Source organism: Cololabis saira, chromosome 2 (genome assembly GCF_033807715.1).
Source record: "Cololabis saira isolate AMF1-May2022 chromosome 2, fColSai1.1, whole genome shotgun sequence".
Taxonomy (NCBI): domain Eukaryota; kingdom Metazoa; phylum Chordata; class Actinopteri; order Beloniformes; family Belonidae; genus Cololabis; species Cololabis saira.
Genome location: NC_084588.1, coordinates 42,058,977 through 42,076,832, shown reverse-complemented (window position 1 = coordinate 42,076,832; position 17,856 = coordinate 42,058,977). Strand labels below are relative to the sequence as shown.

The 17,856-nt window shown below is 44.4% G+C and overlaps 1 protein-coding gene across 7 annotated transcripts in view; it reads left to right on the top strand.

Annotated features, from left to right (window-relative positions):
- Positions 1 to 15,778, top strand: part of chd9 (chromodomain helicase DNA binding protein 9) — a 119,416-nt gene extending 103,638 nt beyond the window's left edge. For 5 of the 7 annotated variants that reach the window (XM_061745799.1, XM_061745846.1, XM_061745856.1 and 2 more), the window contains 15 exons: positions 156 to 259; positions 897 to 1,014; positions 1,141 to 1,198; positions 1,363 to 1,411; positions 1,548 to 1,806; positions 1,890 to 2,095; positions 3,794 to 4,639; positions 4,726 to 4,895; positions 6,047 to 6,277; positions 7,636 to 7,813; positions 8,925 to 9,073; positions 9,210 to 9,440; positions 10,124 to 10,273; positions 10,388 to 10,492; positions 11,660 to 15,778. In XM_061745799.1, the coding sequence (XP_061601783.1) occupies positions 156 to 259; positions 897 to 1,014; positions 1,141 to 1,198; positions 1,363 to 1,411; positions 1,548 to 1,806; positions 1,890 to 2,095; positions 3,794 to 4,639; positions 4,726 to 4,895; positions 6,047 to 6,277; positions 7,636 to 7,813; positions 8,925 to 9,073; positions 9,210 to 9,440; positions 10,124 to 10,273; positions 10,388 to 10,492; positions 11,660 to 12,643 (3,838 nt within the window). In that variant the 3' untranslated portion in view covers positions 12,644 to 15,778. The remainder of the gene's footprint in view (positions 1 to 155; positions 260 to 896; positions 1,015 to 1,140; positions 1,199 to 1,362; positions 1,412 to 1,547; positions 1,807 to 1,889; positions 2,096 to 3,793; positions 4,640 to 4,725; positions 4,896 to 6,046; positions 6,278 to 7,635; positions 7,814 to 8,924; positions 9,074 to 9,209; positions 9,441 to 10,123; positions 10,274 to 10,387; positions 10,493 to 11,659) is intronic. The other 2 variants (XM_061745818.1, XM_061745808.1) reach the window with 2 other exon arrangements.
- The last annotated feature ends 2,078 nt before the right edge of the window (positions 15,779 to 17,856 follow it).

Here is a 17,856-nt window from a genome sequence, read left to right as displayed (position 1 = left end):
GCCGGTTTAACGTCAGAGATCCTGGAGATAATTTATGGAAAGCAAGGCCTTTTTAACAGAAAACATAGTTTGCGAAACAGAACCTGATAAAGAGATCTAAGCATTCCTATGTAAAGTGTGTGTCTTCATCTCCTCCTCCTCCTCTTCCTCCACAGTGAGGTAAAGATCTGGGTTCCAGATCCGGACCATTCAGACCTGCCGGCCCTGTGGTGGGATGCGATCGCTGACAAGTGTCTGCTGCTTGGCATCTTTAAGCATGGTAATTAATATACATACGTGTGCATATATACAGGACTGTAGAATATTGTGATAAAGTTCTTTATTTTCTGTAATGCAATTAAAAAAACAAAAATGTCATACATTCTGGATTCATTACAAATCAACTGAAATATTGCAAGCCTTTTATTTTTGTAATATTGCTGATTATGGCTTAAAGTTTAAGATTAAGATTCCCAGAATATTCTAATTTGTTGAGATAGGATATTTGAGTTTTCTCAAGCTGTAAGCCATGATCAGCAATATTAAAATAATAAAAGGCTTGCAATATTTCAGTAGATTTGTAATGAATCCAGAATGCATGACATTTTTGCATTACAGAAAATAAAGGACTTTATCACAATATTCTAATTTTCTGAGACAGTCCTGTACATGTAAAGGGTTTTATTTGAAAAGCTATCTACTTTTTTTCACATTATGGGCAAAAGTTGAAGACTCTATTTTAGATGGCATCCAACTGTTATTTAACTGTACCAGTTTCAGAGTAACTTACCTACTAAATCTGTTGCTATCAGTGGAAAACGTGTTTAACGTGAAGTCACCCGGCTCGTGCGCGTCTCCAGGTTTCCGTGCCGTATCCCGACACTAACCGCGGTGCTCGTCCTGCTTCTCCTTCCCAGGTTATGAAAAGTACAACACTATTCGTGCGGACCCGACCCTGTGCTTCTTAGAGCGCGTGGGACGGCCAGATGAGAAGGCCATCGCTGCAGAGCAGAGGAGCAACGATTTCATGGACGGGTGAGTGCAGGCCAGCAGCCCTGGGTTCCCAAACACCGTGTTTTCTTTGCCTTCTTCTGCCTGGCCGCTTTCAAGTGTTTGAACCTACCAGTGAAAATGGCACACGTCTTTTGTGTGTGTTTGTAGGGATGTGGACGATCCAGAGTACAAGCCTGCTCCAGCTCTGTTGAAGGACGACATGGAGGTGAGATCACAAGAATTAAGAGACTATTGTCAGCTAATATTTCCTGCTTTTACTGCCCGGAGACGTTTGGCGGTTTGATTTAACATCGTTGTTAAAAACTGCTTCTGAATCCAGTCTAAGTAAGAGGTTTCATTTTGACGAACACACACTGTCCCCTCTCGCAGGATGACGCCTCTTCTCCTGGAGACTTGGTCGTCTCTGATAATGCTGGAGGTGAGTATTAGCTCTTTGTAATCCTCCCAGGAATTATCGTGACAATTATGAGCACAGGCTTTCCCCACACACGGGACAAATGTGGACGTTTCCAGCTGTAAAACGGTTCCTAAAGATGAAAATGCCTTGAATCCAGACGCAGCTCCGGTGACTGAAGGCCAGACCACCTACTGGCCGTCCCCGTCGGTGCTGACGGCCCGGCTGAGGCGGCTCATCACGGCCTCCCAGCGCTACACCAAAAGCCGGCAGATCCTGCAGATCCACCAGACGCAGACGCAGACGCAGTCGCAGTCCCAGCAGGCCTTGGTCCTGTCTGCCCCGCTCTGCCCGCTGCCCCCCACCGTCAACGACACGCTCAACCCCAAGATGGCTGCCAAGATTGAACGTCAGCAACGGTCAGAACAAACACCGACGATCATCCAGACGTGAATGAATTAAGACTCTACGTTGAGATTTATGTTAGAAATGCTTCCTCCAGGTGGACGAGGCGAGAGGAGGCCGACTTCTACCGAGTCGTCTCCACCTTCGGCGTGGTCTTTGACCCAAACCTGGGCCGCTTCGACTGGACCAAGTTCAGGGCCATGGCTCGACTGCACAAGAAGACCGACGAGAGCCTGCAGAAGTACCTGTGCGCCTTCACCGCCATGTGTCGCCGGGTGTGCCGCCTGCCGCCCAAGGACGGAGGTCAGAGGCCCCGTCGCCCTTCACATAAACACTCCAGGAGTTTGTTTTTCTGCAGAAGGCAAGATTAGATTAGATTAGATTAGATAGTCCTTTATTCATCCCTCAGTGGGGAAATTTGCTTTGTGCAGCAGCAGTTAGCACAACACACGCATGCAGTGAAAGGGTAAAAAACAAAAAAATATATACAGGACTGCCTCAGAAAATTAGAATATTGTGATAAAGTTCTTTATTTTCTGTAATGCAATTTAAAAAAACAAAAATGTCATACATTCTGGATTAATTACAAATCAACTGAAACATTGCAAGCCTTTTATTATTTTAATATTGCTGATTATGGCTTACATTTTAAGATTAAGATTCCCAGAATATTCAAATTTTTTGAGATAGGATATTTGAGTTTTCTTAAGCTGTAAGCCATGATCAGCAATATTAAAATAATAAAAGGCTTGCAATATTTCAGTTGATTTGTAATAAATCCAGAATGTATGACATTTTTGCATTGCAGAAAATAAAGGACTTTATCACAATATTCTAATTTTCTGAGACAGTCCTGTAATTACAAAATATAAACAGTATATACAGTGGAATAAAAATAAAAGTAGTGCAGTACGAGAAGAAAACATAAGCAGGTAGGATGTGTATGAGGTAAGATACGTATTGTATTGCAACAATTGCTCACAGATTCTCAACCAAGAGAAACAAAAAAACGCTTCCCCAATAGAGGGTTTGCATTGATATCTCTTCCCCACTGGACCAGCCCCCTTACTCGCACTGAGTGGCAAAACATCAGCAAAAACAGCTGCAACTAGTGGAGAAGACGGGATAACAGCCGATTATCGTCTTAAATTAAAGGCAGTTGGACTTGACAGTGACCCGTACAGTTACCCCAAGAACCAGTGGTCCATGGACATTAATATTTGGCCGCGAATCGAGTTTCCTGATATTTATATGTACTTAATTTCTACGCCGGGGAAATACACGAAGCAAAGCTTGAAGGCATACAAAAGTCTTGACGCTTGGTCCTACTTCAAGGCAGGATTTGATGGCGCAATTAAAGTGATGAGGACGCCGAACTTTATGATTTGACCGTTTAACGTTAGCTACCCAAAAATCCAACATTATCTGATACAAAATGGGAACCGCAAATCTACGTTTCGGTGCCTGGAATGCAGTTGTTTCTGCGAATTGCAGCGATCCATTTGTCCTCTTATGCTTATTTTTCGGCAGTCCGTGAAACGATAACTCTGATTTCTTGCTAAATCTATGAGTACAGTCGATCGCACAAAAGCTCTTTCCCATTTTAGATGTTTTCCAGTTGCTCAAACTGAAAGTTTACGCTGCCACTCAGTCTTTCTGCAACTCAGTCTTTCTGCCACTCAGTGGGCGTAACCCGCTGTGAAGTCGCATCTGTGACGTCATGCGCATTCCCTCTATTGTTTTAACTTTACGTTACAGTGAGTTAACTTGGCGACGTGCACTTCTCTAATCTCTGCCTGCGTGGGATTGTTTTGGTCAGTCGCAACATGATAAAACTAGTTCCTCAGCAGCACCGAGAGACTCGGCTGATAAGGTTAGCCATTAGTGGAAAGGCAAACAGTGGGATGTTTGAGCTGCGTGCACAAACAGATCTGTGGTTTGTAACGGGAGGGGAAGCTTTTCTTCTCTCACACCTGCTTCTTGTTCTCCTGCTGGCTCCAGACTCGGGGGCGGACCCGTCTCTGACCATCCAGCCCATCACAGAGGAGCGGGCGTCCCGTACCCTGTACCGCGTGGAGCTGCTCCGCCAGGTCCGGGAGCAGGTCCTGCGCCACCCTCTGCTCTTCGAGCGCCTGTCGCTCTGCCAGCTGAGCTCCGACCTGCCCGTGTGGTGGGAGGCCGGGGCTCACGACCGCGACCTGCTGGTCGGCGCCGCCAAGCACGGCGTGAGCCGCACCGACTACCACATCCTCCGAGACCCCGAGCTCAGCTTCATGACGGCGCAGCGCAACTACAGCCAGACCAAGGCGGCGCAGCAGCAGGGCCGCCCCCCCGCCGCGCTGGCGGCGCTGGCGGGCTCGCCGCTGCCGCCGCCCGCCCACAGGGACCCGGACCCCGGGGAGCTCGTCCCCAAGGTGGAGCCGCCCTCGGAGGAGGAGGAGGGCAAAGGGATCAAGGCCGAGGGCTGGAGCCCGCCTCCCGCTCCAGCCACGCCCACCGGCCTGGAAGAGAAGCCCGTTTCCATGGAGATGGACATTGACAGGCAGATGGCGGCGGCACGCACCAAGCCTCTCACGCCCAACTCCTCGGAGAAGAAACCCAAGAAGTCGAGCAAGAGGGGGCGCAGGGAGGCCCGGCGCGGCTCGGGGTCCGACTCGGACGGCTCCTCCTCCAGCTCTTCGTCACGTTCCTCGTCGTCGTCTTCATCCACCTCCTCCTCCTCCTCACATTCCGGCTCCAGCTCGTCTTCCTCGTCGTCCTCCTGCTCCTCCGGCTCCTCCTCGTCTTCGTCCTCCTCCTCGTCCTCTTCCGACAGCGAAAGTGAGGGGGAGGAGGAGAAGAAGAAAGGTGAGTGTCTGTCCTTCCTCACACGAGTGCGTTGCCCGGCGGTCTCCGGCGATGTTTGCTAACGGCGACTGCTGCCGTGTTCACAGTGCCAGCAGCCGCCGGCGTCAAGGCCTTCGACGAGGACAGCGTGGCGTCTCTGAGCGCGACGCGGGATGAAGCGCAGGACCCCCACGTGGCTGAGAACGGCGTGTCCAGCAACTCGTTCCACCCGTTTCAGGGCGGAGGGTACATGTTGGCGGCGTCCTACTGGCCCAAGGTACGTGACTTTACTTACCGTATTTTCTGGACTATAAGCCGCACCTGCATATAAGCCGCATCCGCTCTATTTAAAAAAAAAAAAAAAAAAAAAATAGATATGCAAGCCGCAGATATTTATGTTGTTAGATTAGATAATTACTACATGTACAGAAGGATTTTGAACTGTAAATGATGTACATGTTTGTACCTAAATAGATCCTTTCCTAACAGTGTCTTTTAACACGGCAGCAACTTTGCTGATTAAAACGGGACAGAACCAAGAGAAAATAACCGCTATTTATTTATCTATTTATCTGTTTGAAATCTGCTTCTACCTACTTCTATCTGCTAAAGAAGAAGTAGCGTATTCTTCTTTGCATTTATTTTGTCTTAGTTTTGATTCTAATTCCGGTTAGAGCGCCCCGAGCGGTGGAAGAAATATCCACATAATAGAACCTTTTGTATAAGCCGCACGGTTATTAGTTTATTAGTTAGTTTATTAGTTTATTGTTTTGCACAGTTTTTAAAAAATATACAGGAAATATCAATGATAAACACTATAGGTGCAGGAAGAGGCAAAAAACCCAATGGGCTTATTTGAAGCCTCCACCGAAGATATTAAAATTTCATGTCAAGATTAACATACAAAAAACAGAAAGTAAAACTACACAAAAGTGATGGCAAACTAATAATGCAATATATAAATAATAAAGAATCAAGACAAAAAATAAGTGTGTGTGAGTGTGCATGGGATATTGTTTTTACAACTTATATTATATTGACTCCTGAGCAAATAAGATGCTACATGTCACTATGAGTGAAACACAAAAAAAACAAAAAAACAAAAGAACATGGATACATAAACAACAATACATTGGGAAAACAGTTACAAAACAGCAGTCAAGTGGTCCTTCAAACGTCTTTTGTAACATTTCAGAGAGGACGAGCTCTTTGCCAAGTGGGAAAAATCATTCCACAATTTAGTGCCCCTAAATCTCACCGAAAATTGACCTCTGCAAGTGAGAAATTTAGGAGGATGAAGAAATTTAGGAGTTCAAAACCTATGAAAAAAGTAGCGGCTTATAGTCCAGAAAATACGGTACTTTCACCTCTACACTGAGAGTTTTTACACTTCAGCATCACGTGACAGCGTTTAATTTGTGTCCCCAGGATCGTGTGATCATAAACCGCCTGGACAGCATCTGCCAGGCGGTGCTCAAGGGCAAATGGCCCGGCCCGCGTCGGGTCTACGAGCCCGGAGGCGCCGTGGCCTCCTTCTACACCACCAAGCTGCTGGACAACGCCAACAGCCTGTGCGAGGACCCCTCTGCCTCGCCTCAGGGGTCAAAGGTGACCAAGCATGTTGCAGAAAACAAGGAGTTCTCAGTAAAACTCAACGATGTATGTTGATTTCTCCCTTCTACTCGTTCTCCCTCCGCTTCAGCCCTAACTGTAGGACCCTCCCACTTCTGCTGCCATGACTGCCGTTAGCTGCCGTGTTCAGCATGTTCCTCTGGCCTCCAGCCTGCTTTCCTTTTGGGGGATGAATCGCTGTTATTTTTTTCTTTTTTTTTGTTTGTTGTTTTGTTTTTTTTCTCAGCAGGAGGAGAGATTAATTTAATAGCAGCCTTCTCTCTTTTCCCACACACTCAATTTGAATTGGGCTCTCAGGCTGTGATTACATATCACAGCCTGAGCACAAATCATTTAGTCATGAGAATATAATAAGGTTTGGAGCCTCTCTAGACTGAAGGGGTCTCGCTGGTAATCTGATTGAAACGGAGGCCTCTGCCGTGGGTGTTCTCTAATACGCTTCAAGGCAACGGGGCTATTAACTTGGCAGGCGTCAGGTTGGCTTTCTATTCATTTGCTGCTTTTTAAACTGCTTTTTGATAAAGATCAGAATGTAATGAGGTTTATCATCTGGGATCCTCACACACCTGCTGCTTGTTACCTTGGGATCGGGACTTAACACTGTGTGCTGACAGCAGCTACCTCTTTGGCATGGCTTCCCAGCGCAAGTCCGAACCATGAACAGACCTTCTCCCTGCTCTGCTACGCACTACCCACTCTGTGTGTCCGTGTGTCCCAGTATCCTAACACCAAACAACCCGAACCATGTCTGCTCTGACTGTTGGATAAGCTTAATTACGAATTATGTAACGGCACAGGCCAAGTCAGATAATCTTTAAAGATGATGCCATGACTTTTGCTCTGTGATTCCTAAATTTACTGATAGACGTATGTTACAACCAAAAACGTAATAACGGCCAATAACGTAATAATTTTGGCCATTTCAAATGTAATAAAGCCAATAGTGTAATAATGTGCCAATAATGTAATAAAACGTTTGAGTCAATAATGTAATAACTTTTTGCTGATAATGTAATAATTTTGTAATCATTTTTTAATACCAGGCCAATAACGTAATAACCAGCCAATAATGTAATGCCTTATTACATTATCGGCAAAAAGTTATTACGTTATTGGCTCAAAAGTTTTATTACATTATTGGCACATTATTACACTATTGGCCTTATTACATTTGAAATGGCCAAAATTATTACGTTATTGGCAGTTATTACGTTATTGGCCATTATTACGTTTTTGGTTGTAACAGACGTAGAAAAAACTTCCCGATTGTGATTCTCTGGTGCCGTGAAACTCTTTAAAGCTTTCTCATCCTCAACGGTTAGACGTGTTTTTTGTCTTTGGCCATTTTCCTGCGTTTCCCTCACTGTTTTTGTGTCCGTGCGCAGCAGGAGGGCGGGCTGAAGCTGACCTTCCAGAAGCAGGGTCTGCCTCTGAAGAGGCCGCTGGAGTCGGAGGAAGGCCCGCAGGCCCAGCAGCAGTACCTGGCCCGGCTGCACGAGCTGCAGAGCGCGTCGGACACGGGCCTGGCTGACATCAGCAACCCCCAGAGCAGCTTGCCGACGGGTGGGTTTTTTACTTATTCAGTATCCAGTTTCCCACCACTAGATGGCGGCAGAGTCCAGGAAGGGAGCGGCCGGTGCAGGCTGTGGTTCACCAACTCAAAAACAAACATGTACAGGACTGTCTCAGAAAATTAGAATATTGTGATAAAGTCCTTTATTTTCTGTAATGCAAAAATGTCATACATTCTGGATTCATTACAAATCAACTGAGATATTGCAAGCCTTTTATTATTTTAATATTGCTGATCATGGCTTGCAGCTTAAGAAAACTCAAATATCCTATCTCAAAAAATTAGAATATTCTGGGAATCTTAATCTTAAGATGTAAGCAATAATCAGCAATATTAAAATAATAAAAGGCTTGCAATATTTCAGTTGATTTGTAATGAATCCAAAATGTATGACATTTTTGTTTTTTTAATTGCATTACAGAAAATAAAGAACTTTATCACAATATTCTAATTTTCTGAGATAGTCCTGTATATTTATACTGTAATATATCTGAACTATATCTAACAGTAGCTTGAGTACAATTATTGAAAGTGAATTAAACTACACAATATTTCCAAAAGTGAAGAAAAAAAAATATTATTTGCTTGAATTAGGCTCGGTAGACATGAGTCAGTGTGGTTGATGGATTGAAATCATCTCCTCTTGAAAATGATCAAGATGTTGTGAAGAAAAGTATCAGGACCAATAAGTATCTTCTGTTCAAAAGGGGTTAAGAGATAATCATTTACTGCCATGTGTGTCTATAATTTCAAAGTAAATTTAATATTATTAGTCATACTAAAAGTACATTTATTTTGTTTACAGTACACTTGTTCCGTTTCAGTTTCTTTTTACTGTATTTTTTATTTTTCATACTAATGTATATATCGTTTATTTAGTCTGAGTTCATGTTGTCCTGAACACGTATCCGACTTTGAGCTGCTGTAACACCCGAATTTCCCCTCTGTGGATCAATAAAGGACTATCTTATCTATCTTATCTTAAAAATACTTTTTACTTGTTTTTGTTAAACAATACAAAGTTACAACAGTTTTGATGAAGCTTGGAGCGTAGTTCTGTTCCTGAGTGAAGCCGTAGCTCACAGGCTGCTTCTCTTCCAGTTTCTCCAGGTCTGACCGGTCAGATGAGGCTGAACGGAGCGCTGGACGGTCAGCCCATCGTCAAAAAGCGGAGGGGCAGGAGGAAGAACGTGGAGGGAATGGACCTGCTTTTCATGAACAGGAACCGAGTCCCTGCTGTTAATCATCAGGTACGAAGCTTTTTAGTTCTCTCGCAATGTTTTTGGGGAGTTTTTCTTCATAATCTCTTCTTTTAGTTATTAACTTACAAAGGTAAGTGTATGTGGTGAATCGTGTTGTAAAACTCTGCTTGTTTCCTGTGTTCAGGTGCCGCCGGGGTGGGGGGGCATTGGCCAGGTGGGCTTGAGCGGCGCTGCCGTGCCCGGCGTCAGCCAGAGCGCCGGTCCGGCTCCCGCCGACTCCGAGAGCAGAGTCCCCGTTATCAACCTCAAGGACGGCACCCGGCTGGCGGGGGACGACGCACCCAGGAAGAAAGACCTGGAGTCGTGGCTGAAAGAGCACCCCGGCTTTGTGGCGGACACGGGGGCCTTCATCCCTGTGAGGAGGCTTTTCTTTTTACATCTTACCTTTAAAAGGCTGCAGATTCTTCTCATCTATGAATCAAAACGTGAACCTTTTATATGTATTTATATACCGTATTTTCTGGACTATAAGCCGCTACTTTTTTCATAGGTTTCGACCCGTGCGGCTTATACAAAGGTTTCTGTGGATTTTTCTTCCACCGCTCGGGGCGCGCTAACCGGAATTAGAATCAAAACTAAGACAAAATAAATGCAAAGAAGAATACGCTACTTCTTCTTTAGCAGATAGAAGTAGAAGCAGATTTCAAACAGATAAATAGATAAATAAATACTGGTTATTTGTTGGTTCTGTCCCGTTTTAATCAGCAAAGTTGCTGCCGTGTTAAAAGACACTGTTAGGAAAGGATCTATTTAGGTACAAACATGTACATAATTTACAGTTCAAAATCCTTCTGTACATGTAGTAAATATCTAATCTAACAACATAAATATCTGTGGCTTGCATACCCTTTTTTTTTTTTTTTAAATAGAGCGGATGCGGCTTATTGTCCAGAAAATACAGTATATTTTTTAAAGACATTGGTATTTAATGGCAACACAGTTGGGACGGATGAGTAAAGAACCAGTTTGTGGAGACACATCTCTGTATTTGGATTTTAATTTGAGATTTTTGAGCTATATTTCCATTTGTTTTTCTAGGGAGTAAATAAGATGCAGATGCAGTTCCACTTCCAGGACGGTCGGCCCAAGCAAAAAAGGCACCGCTGTAGGAACCCCAACAAGATCGACGTTAACAGCCTGACGGGGGAGGAAAGGGTCCAAATCATCAACAGGAGAAATGCACGCAAGGTGTGTTTAAAAAAACAAGACGCGTAGGAAGTGATACTGGTGGTCTTTCTAGATGGAAACATGTTTATTTGTTGCGTTTTTGGGTTCAGGCCACCTGTTTTTTCTCTCCTGCAGATCGGTGGTGCCTTTGCTCCTCCTCTGAAGGATCTGTGCCGGTTCCTTCAGGAGAATCCAGAGTACGGCGTCCCACCCGAGTGGGCTGATGTGGTCAAACAGTCGGTGAGTGATTAAGTCGAGCCGGCTACGTTGAGGAGGACTCGTTGGACTGATTTTGAGTTTATCGTAATTCAGTAATTCAGATACATGTTCATTCACTAAAGCCGGGCATACACTGTGCGATTATCGGCTTGTTTTGAGACGATTTTCCAGTCGTGCAACTATTTTTTGGATCGGGACGGATTTTGACCCAATTCGTTGCTCGTGCCTCGTGCAGTATACGTGGGGTAACGACGAGAGATTAACACCTCACGACGAGCTCCCGATCACGAATCGTGTACTCGCAAGAAAATCAAGCGTGTTTGAAATCCTGGTCGCTCCTCGTGAAGGAATCGCACAGTTGAAGCAGCTGCGACCCGATTTGTCTCATCCTTTCGCAGAGAGCATGCGCAATCTCTGATGTCATGTCAAAAACTATTATTTGTAGTTTAAGTGTTGCAAATTCACATTACAAATCATGCTTTAATAGCAGAAAAAAGACTGCATTTCCCACGTACGGTGCGCGTCGCTGCCTACCCTACGCCGTAGACTCTGCGTTGGTTTAACGCAGAACCATAAATCAGCCGTCAGGGCAAAGCAGTCACAGTCTGCCTCTGCAAACACGAGTCCCGGCCCAGGCACAGCCCCCCTGTTATTTATAACGCCTTATAAATGTTGCTATTTAACAGTGTGCGCTCTGCACTTTTCTGAACACAAAGAAGTGCTCATTTTGCGGTATGCGTTCATTGTTGTGTCTAAAAATGATGCGCAGTGCCCACCCAATCAGAAACGGAACAGATATTTTTTTTTTATATATAAAAAAAATTTAATTATAAAAAAAATAAAGGATCCCCATAACCTTTGATCGGGTGGGCAGGATGCACGTTTGGGTGGACACAGCCCACCCCTGCCCCAAAACCGGCCTCGAGTTCCAGTACAGAGAGGTCCGACGGGAGGATTATGAACGTATAGTGTGAGCAGACGGGTCGCATCCGAGCATCGGGTCGTACAGTTTGAGAACATAAATCGTGGGCTGTGAACTTTTGAACTCCGCGATCTAGTCGTGCAGTGTGAGATGGGGCAGTCTCAAACGATTTAAAATATCGCACAGTGTATGCCCAGCTTAACAGGACTTCAAGAAAGGGTTGTAACTCCTGCACACCACTGATCTCTGTTCTGTGTTTGATCCAGGGCTACCTCCCGGAGAGCATGTTTGACCGGATCCTGACGGGACCCATCGTTCCCGAGGAGGTGAGCCGGCGAGGCCGGCGGCCGAAGAACCCCCTGGCGAAGGCGGCGGCGGCTGCGGCGGCCCCCAACGCGGCAGCCTCCTCCGTCGGCCTGAACCCTCTCCTGGCTAACGGCCTTCTCTCTGGTATGGACCTCACCAACCTGCAGGCCTTCCAGCAAAACCTCCAGAGTTTACAGTCTTTGCAGCTCACCGCAGGCCTTCTGGGGCTGCCGTCCGACGCCAGCAACCTGGCCGCAAGTAACTTGGCTGCTATGTTTCCCATGATGCTGTCCGGCATGACCGGCTTGCCCAATCTGATTGGCATGAGCACCTTGCTGGGGAAACAGGCTCAGGAAGGAGTCGGAGGCTCTGAAGAGAAGACAAAGGGAAACGCCAGCGGCGGCGCAGAGGAGCCATCGGCCACACAAGCCCCTTCTCACACCTCGGACCCCAAAGGAGAAAGGACAGAGGGCTCGGACATGACTCCTTCCTCCACTTCCAGCTCCGCCTCCCCTGCTACCGCCACACAAAGTGCTTCAGCTGCCTCCGCAGCCACCAGTCACCCACTTTCTCTTAACCCCTTGTTACTCTCCAGTATGCTTTACCCAGGGATGCTTCTCACTCCAGGCCTTAACCTTCCTGTGTCTGCCACACAGCCGCAGAGCTCAAACAGTGACCTTTCCACCCTCCCATCTGCTGCCGCGCCTCCTCCTGCCACCTCCCAGTCGCCGTCGCTGGAGACGGAAAAGCCCCGGGCAGCGAGAGACGCAGAGGAGGAGGACGAGGTGCTGGAAGAGGCTTTGGATGAAGACGACGACGAGGAGGACGATTCTGCAGAACAAAAAGAAAACAGTGGTCCCGAAGGTTCAGCGAAGGCTGATTCATCTTCATCAGATTCTGGGAGCTCATCTTCAGACAATTCAGACTCCAGCGATGAGGACTAATCCTATGAATATATAATTATAAATTTATTTATGTATTGCCTAGAAATGTAAACATATATTCACATATATATGGATTTTCCAGCACTTATGTTGCGATTTCTTTACGTGTAAATACAAGAACTAACTACAATGTTGTGTTATAAAGACTACAAAAACCTTAAAAAAAAAACTTTAAAAAAACGGGAATAACTGACCTAAAAAAACTGAAATAAAATGTCCATGTTTGTTCACAAGGTACAGTCTGTTTTGAGACATTTTGCATGTCAAATTTTAGTAGATTTCTGAACTCTGTGAACTTGTACCAGGCAATTATGTACAATTGCAACGAAAAAGGCATTATTGTAATTATGTCAGGATTAATTTTATTAAACAAACAAACAAAAAAAAAAAGTGAAACTACATCAACATGCTCATTGAGCTGTACTATTAATATATTTTGATTGTCGGGGAGGGGGGGGGGGTCGACGCTTGACAAACACTTGGGTTTCACCTGTAAATAGTGAGTACTTTGCAGGTTCGTTGACACATATGCTTTGCAGATCATACGTTGGATATGTCAGCAATAACCTGGGCAGCTAATGAATGTCACTGAAGCTGTAGATTCTCTGTCTGCCACCCCCGGTCCATAACTCGCACAGTCTCCGCAACCTTCACGTCACATTCAGGAGGTTATTTCTTCTTCTGCTCTTATCCGGTTCGGGTGGGGAAAAGAAAAAAGAAATAGCTTAAGTTCTCAGCTAATATATCAAGTCAGGGTCAAGTATTGCATTTCCTTTCTTTTTCCGACCGAAAACAAACCGAAATCAACGCACCATTTCTCAGCCGTCAGGTTTCCTTCTTTTTTCTTTTTTTTTTTTGGCTACGTTTCCTGGAATCTAACAGTTAGAAACGAATCATCTTCGCCTTCACCTTACGACAGACATGCCGCTGCATGTTCAAGGTGCACTTTAGCTTCCCACTGTAGGCATCCGTGTTCACTTGCACATCTGTTGTTTCTGACTAGGAAGCTCCCGGAGCTACTGCGACCGAACGCAACCTTCTACTGTGTGCCAAAAAAACTGCCCTTTGACCGCTTCAGGTCCCGACAGTGTTGTGTGCATATTATTACTACAGCCCTGGTGTATTTGACTGCATTTTTACCTCAATTTTTGCTAAACGGATTGGCTTCACTGTGCAGATGTACATGTACATGGGTGAAGCTCCTCGCTGTCCACGTACACGACGCCCTTCTCTCTAGCGGGCCGTGCGTCAGAGGCCTTTTCTCGCCCCGTCTCTCTCCTCCCGAGTCCCGAGAGCTTCCACCGCGTCGTTTCTCTCCCCGGGCTGGCACTTACTTCCACAACTCTCCGGTCCAAATGTTTGGCATCGAAGGGAAGGGGGTTGGGGGGCTTCATAAACCCGTAGAAATGCCGCATTTACAAGTGTTCTTCAGCTTCAGACGCGTCTCATCAGAAATTCTGGAGGAAATGGAAGATGTTGAGGGTACATGTTGCATGACAACCTGTGTTTTTCTTGTTGTTTTTATTTTGACAGAATATACAGTACGTGCCACAAGCACAAGCCGGATCAAATCCTGGCTGAGATTGTAGTGACCGCCGTCGTTTTATTTTATTTTAATTTTTTTTTTTGAGTGTTTAAAAAAAAGTTCTGTGCCCGGATGGCTGTTGCTTCAGGAAGGACTTGACACGTTTCGGCTTGTGTTGCTGGAAGTTCGCAGCTCATTTTGTCCCATTTTCACCCAACAACTCTGTCCTGCTGACCGACGGAGCTTAAACTAGATGTAGAAGTGCCCTTATCCCGTACGTCACCCACCAACCCTCCCCCCAAACCCCTCCCATCATCCAGCCGCTCGCATCTGTGCTGGACGTTCAAGCGCATGTCGTTCAGCCTCCCCGCTCTCGGCCGCCGCTGGGCTGCGACCAGGACACTCTCACAAACACTGGAGTACACTCGAGCCCCAAGTACCTTCTTTTATAGTTCTCTCCGGCACAACAGTGCACACTCTAGGACTGCTGTTACACAGTGGACTGTTAGTTATACAAATATTTCCCAGGTGGGGGTTTTGGCGTGGGCCGAGGGCCGGCTGAATTTAAACTGTTTAATCCTTGAGTATAGCTGTAGCATCTCTCTCTCTCTTTCTCTCTTTCTATCCCTCTCTCCCTTTCTCTCTCTCTCTCTCTCTCTCTGGTGGGTTCAACCTTGAACAATTGCACAGTCTGAACACACAGACTTAAGACATGTCTGGTTTCTAATGTTGCTTTAAAGTGGTTTTCTTGTATGCCTGTTCTATATAGACCTCGTAATGGGTTTGCTTGCAATGCAATTGCATTTCTTTCTCTCCCTCTCTTTTTTTCTTTTTTTTTTTTTAATATTATTACTAGCAGTACGGTATTTTTCTATGTCTGAGCAAAGAACTTAAACATGCCACTGTCATTTTGTATACCTGCACCTCTGCTCTCTTCTAACTCGTAGTGCCCTTATGCAAACACGCAGCCACTGCTGTGTCTGCTGTAGGCGACTGATCTAAGGACTTGTTTTTTCGCTTCCTCAGCAACGGGTCGACGGATCGGTGGCTGTGCTGAGGCTCTCCAGGACACAAGTGGGGGGGTTTAAAAAAAAAAAAAAAGGAAAAAAAGAGACATTAGGTGGGGACGTTTTTGGGTTTCACGTTTTACTTTTCATTTTCTTTTTTTCCATTGCTGTATTGTACAAGAACTCCCAAAGCACTGTGGCACTAAAGAAAGCAGCGCTGAATCTGGGTTGACACAAATGAACAGAGACCAATATGCAAGAGGAAAGACAAAACACACTACTGCTGTACAGGGAGGTGTTTTTTTTTGTTTGTTTTTATTTCAGTTTTCACATATGTAATCACTGAAAAGACAGAACTAGCATCATGGGTTTGTATTTTTAGTTAAAGCTCGATAAAATCCTTACTGTCAATCTGATCAGTTTTTTTTTCTTTTCATTTGACAATTGTAATATTTGCAAGTTGTGGTCTGTGTAGTCAAGTTATGTAGTGCAGGAAAATGCGTCTTAAAGTCATTTGTAATTTATTGGATTACTTTCTATGAAGTTCTATAGAGGAAATTGAGGTTTAATTATTTTTATTAAACATACTCTTCTGACTATTAATTACTTGTGCCTTTTTTTTCTTTTCTGTCTTAGGGCCTTTTGGAAGAAAACAGGGAATTTTTAGGCACTTTTAGGTACTATTAGGCCATTTTAGGTAGTATTAGGCGATTTTTTTCTTGCAGATGTACAAATTAAAGCTTGAAGAGAGATTTACTGAGAGTGAAACCTGTTGCAGTCTGTCAATACCAGTAAATATTAGATTCCTTCTTGAACTGATGAAACAAGCCTAAATTACTGTCGTTGCCCCTGTATGCAAAGAAGAAATAACAGTTTTATATTGTCTTTGTAAATAATCACAAAAAATAGAATAAAATGACTTTAATTAATGCCTTCTTTTTTTTTAGCTCTTGCAGACCAAAAAAAAAAATTACCTTGTAATTTGCTTTTCTTTAAATAAATAAATACCTGCACAGGTCTAAGTATGCTAACTTGGAGTACTTGCATAGGTTAATGAGCTGTTTAGAAAATGACCCTTAAAACAGCTGTCAGTTGAAAGGAGGGGAAGGCTTATAAGACGTGATTGAAGATAATTCAGGGGGCAGTTAAGGTTGCTAAAGAAAAATGCCAGGGTAGAAAAGCAACTATTAAAAAATACAATATGTGAAACGAAAGATGTTAAAAACAAATGTGCAGAAACAGGAGTCAATGTTTTTTTTGTTTTTTTATGGAAGCATCTGAGCAGAAGGAACGAGTTACAGTGTGAAGAGAAGCAGTCGTGGGCTGAAGGTGCAAGTAACGTCACTGGGCAAGTACATGATGCTGGACCAATCAAAACCAATTTGGACAAAATGACACAGTTTTACCCCAAAACCTGAATATTATGGATCTGCCAAAATCATCCTCCTGTTGTCTCAATGTTTTTACCCACAACTTTCTTCAAGAAAGTTGTATCCATCACAGCATCTGACGGACTGAACTCATCCCATTTGTCAGGTATTTTCCCCCAAGTTTTACACCCTGTTCACCCGGAATTGACTCCATGCTATATATTTATGGGTACATATATATAAAATCTCTTGTTGCCATGCTATACGCTTAGTTTTAGTCTCTAATTACATGAATAGGGGAAGGTGAGGTAATGTGAGACAGACACCCCCTGTATCTAGGCAATGGTACTCATTTGTGGTCAAGTGACCATCATGTTTTCAAGCCCCTCCCATTTCCCACTGGCTATGAAGAAGAGAAACTCATGGTGATTTGGTATGCATGCTTTTCTGATAAAAAAATGTTTTTTTTGCATGGAAAAGTAAAATTTCTTCCTGTCAACTTAATCGATTGTGTCAAAACAAATTGATTCAGGTAGAAAAACGTATATGATCCATGTTCATGAACTACCATTATATAACACTGTGTGATTGATGCTCGTTGAAGATTAGCCTGAAATGCTAGAGAGGGTGTTTTTTCTAAAATGAGACAAATGGTCACTTTACCGCATCATGAAGTTAAGAAGTTCAGTTCAGTCTGAAAGGTATTTTAAAGTAATATTACATTACATTTGTTTTATTCTTTATGTTATAACCATTGTAGAGAATTTATAATGCCAAGAAAGTACACCAGAAAGACAACCTGGAGCAAAGCATCCTTTGAGGAGATGGAAAAGGAGCCGCTGAGGTCGAGGCAGGAAAGAAATCCTTAAGGGACTTCAAGGATAGGAATATAGACGACTATCTGACCAGTTTCATGGCCTCAATCCACTCAAGTGCCGCCAACTGGCAGTTGAATATGCAAATAAAAACAATATCCCTGTCCCTGACATTTGGACAACGAACCAATGTGCAGGTCGGCTAGGGTATACAAGAGATCACATGATTGTGTAGGTTAACGAACTGATATTGTCACAAAGCTTAATCTTATAATAATGTATTATCTAATGTTTTAGGTGAATCTTGGTTTTCTGGCTTCCTAGCACGTCGCCATCTCCCTGTCCGAACTCCGGAGGCAACATCCTTGGATAGAGCTAGAACCTTTAACATCCTTGGATAGAACTAGTCTTTAACATCATTGGATAGAGCTAGAGCAGGGGTCGGCAACCCACGTCTCTAGAGCCGCATGCGGCTCTTTAGCGCCGCCCTAGTGGC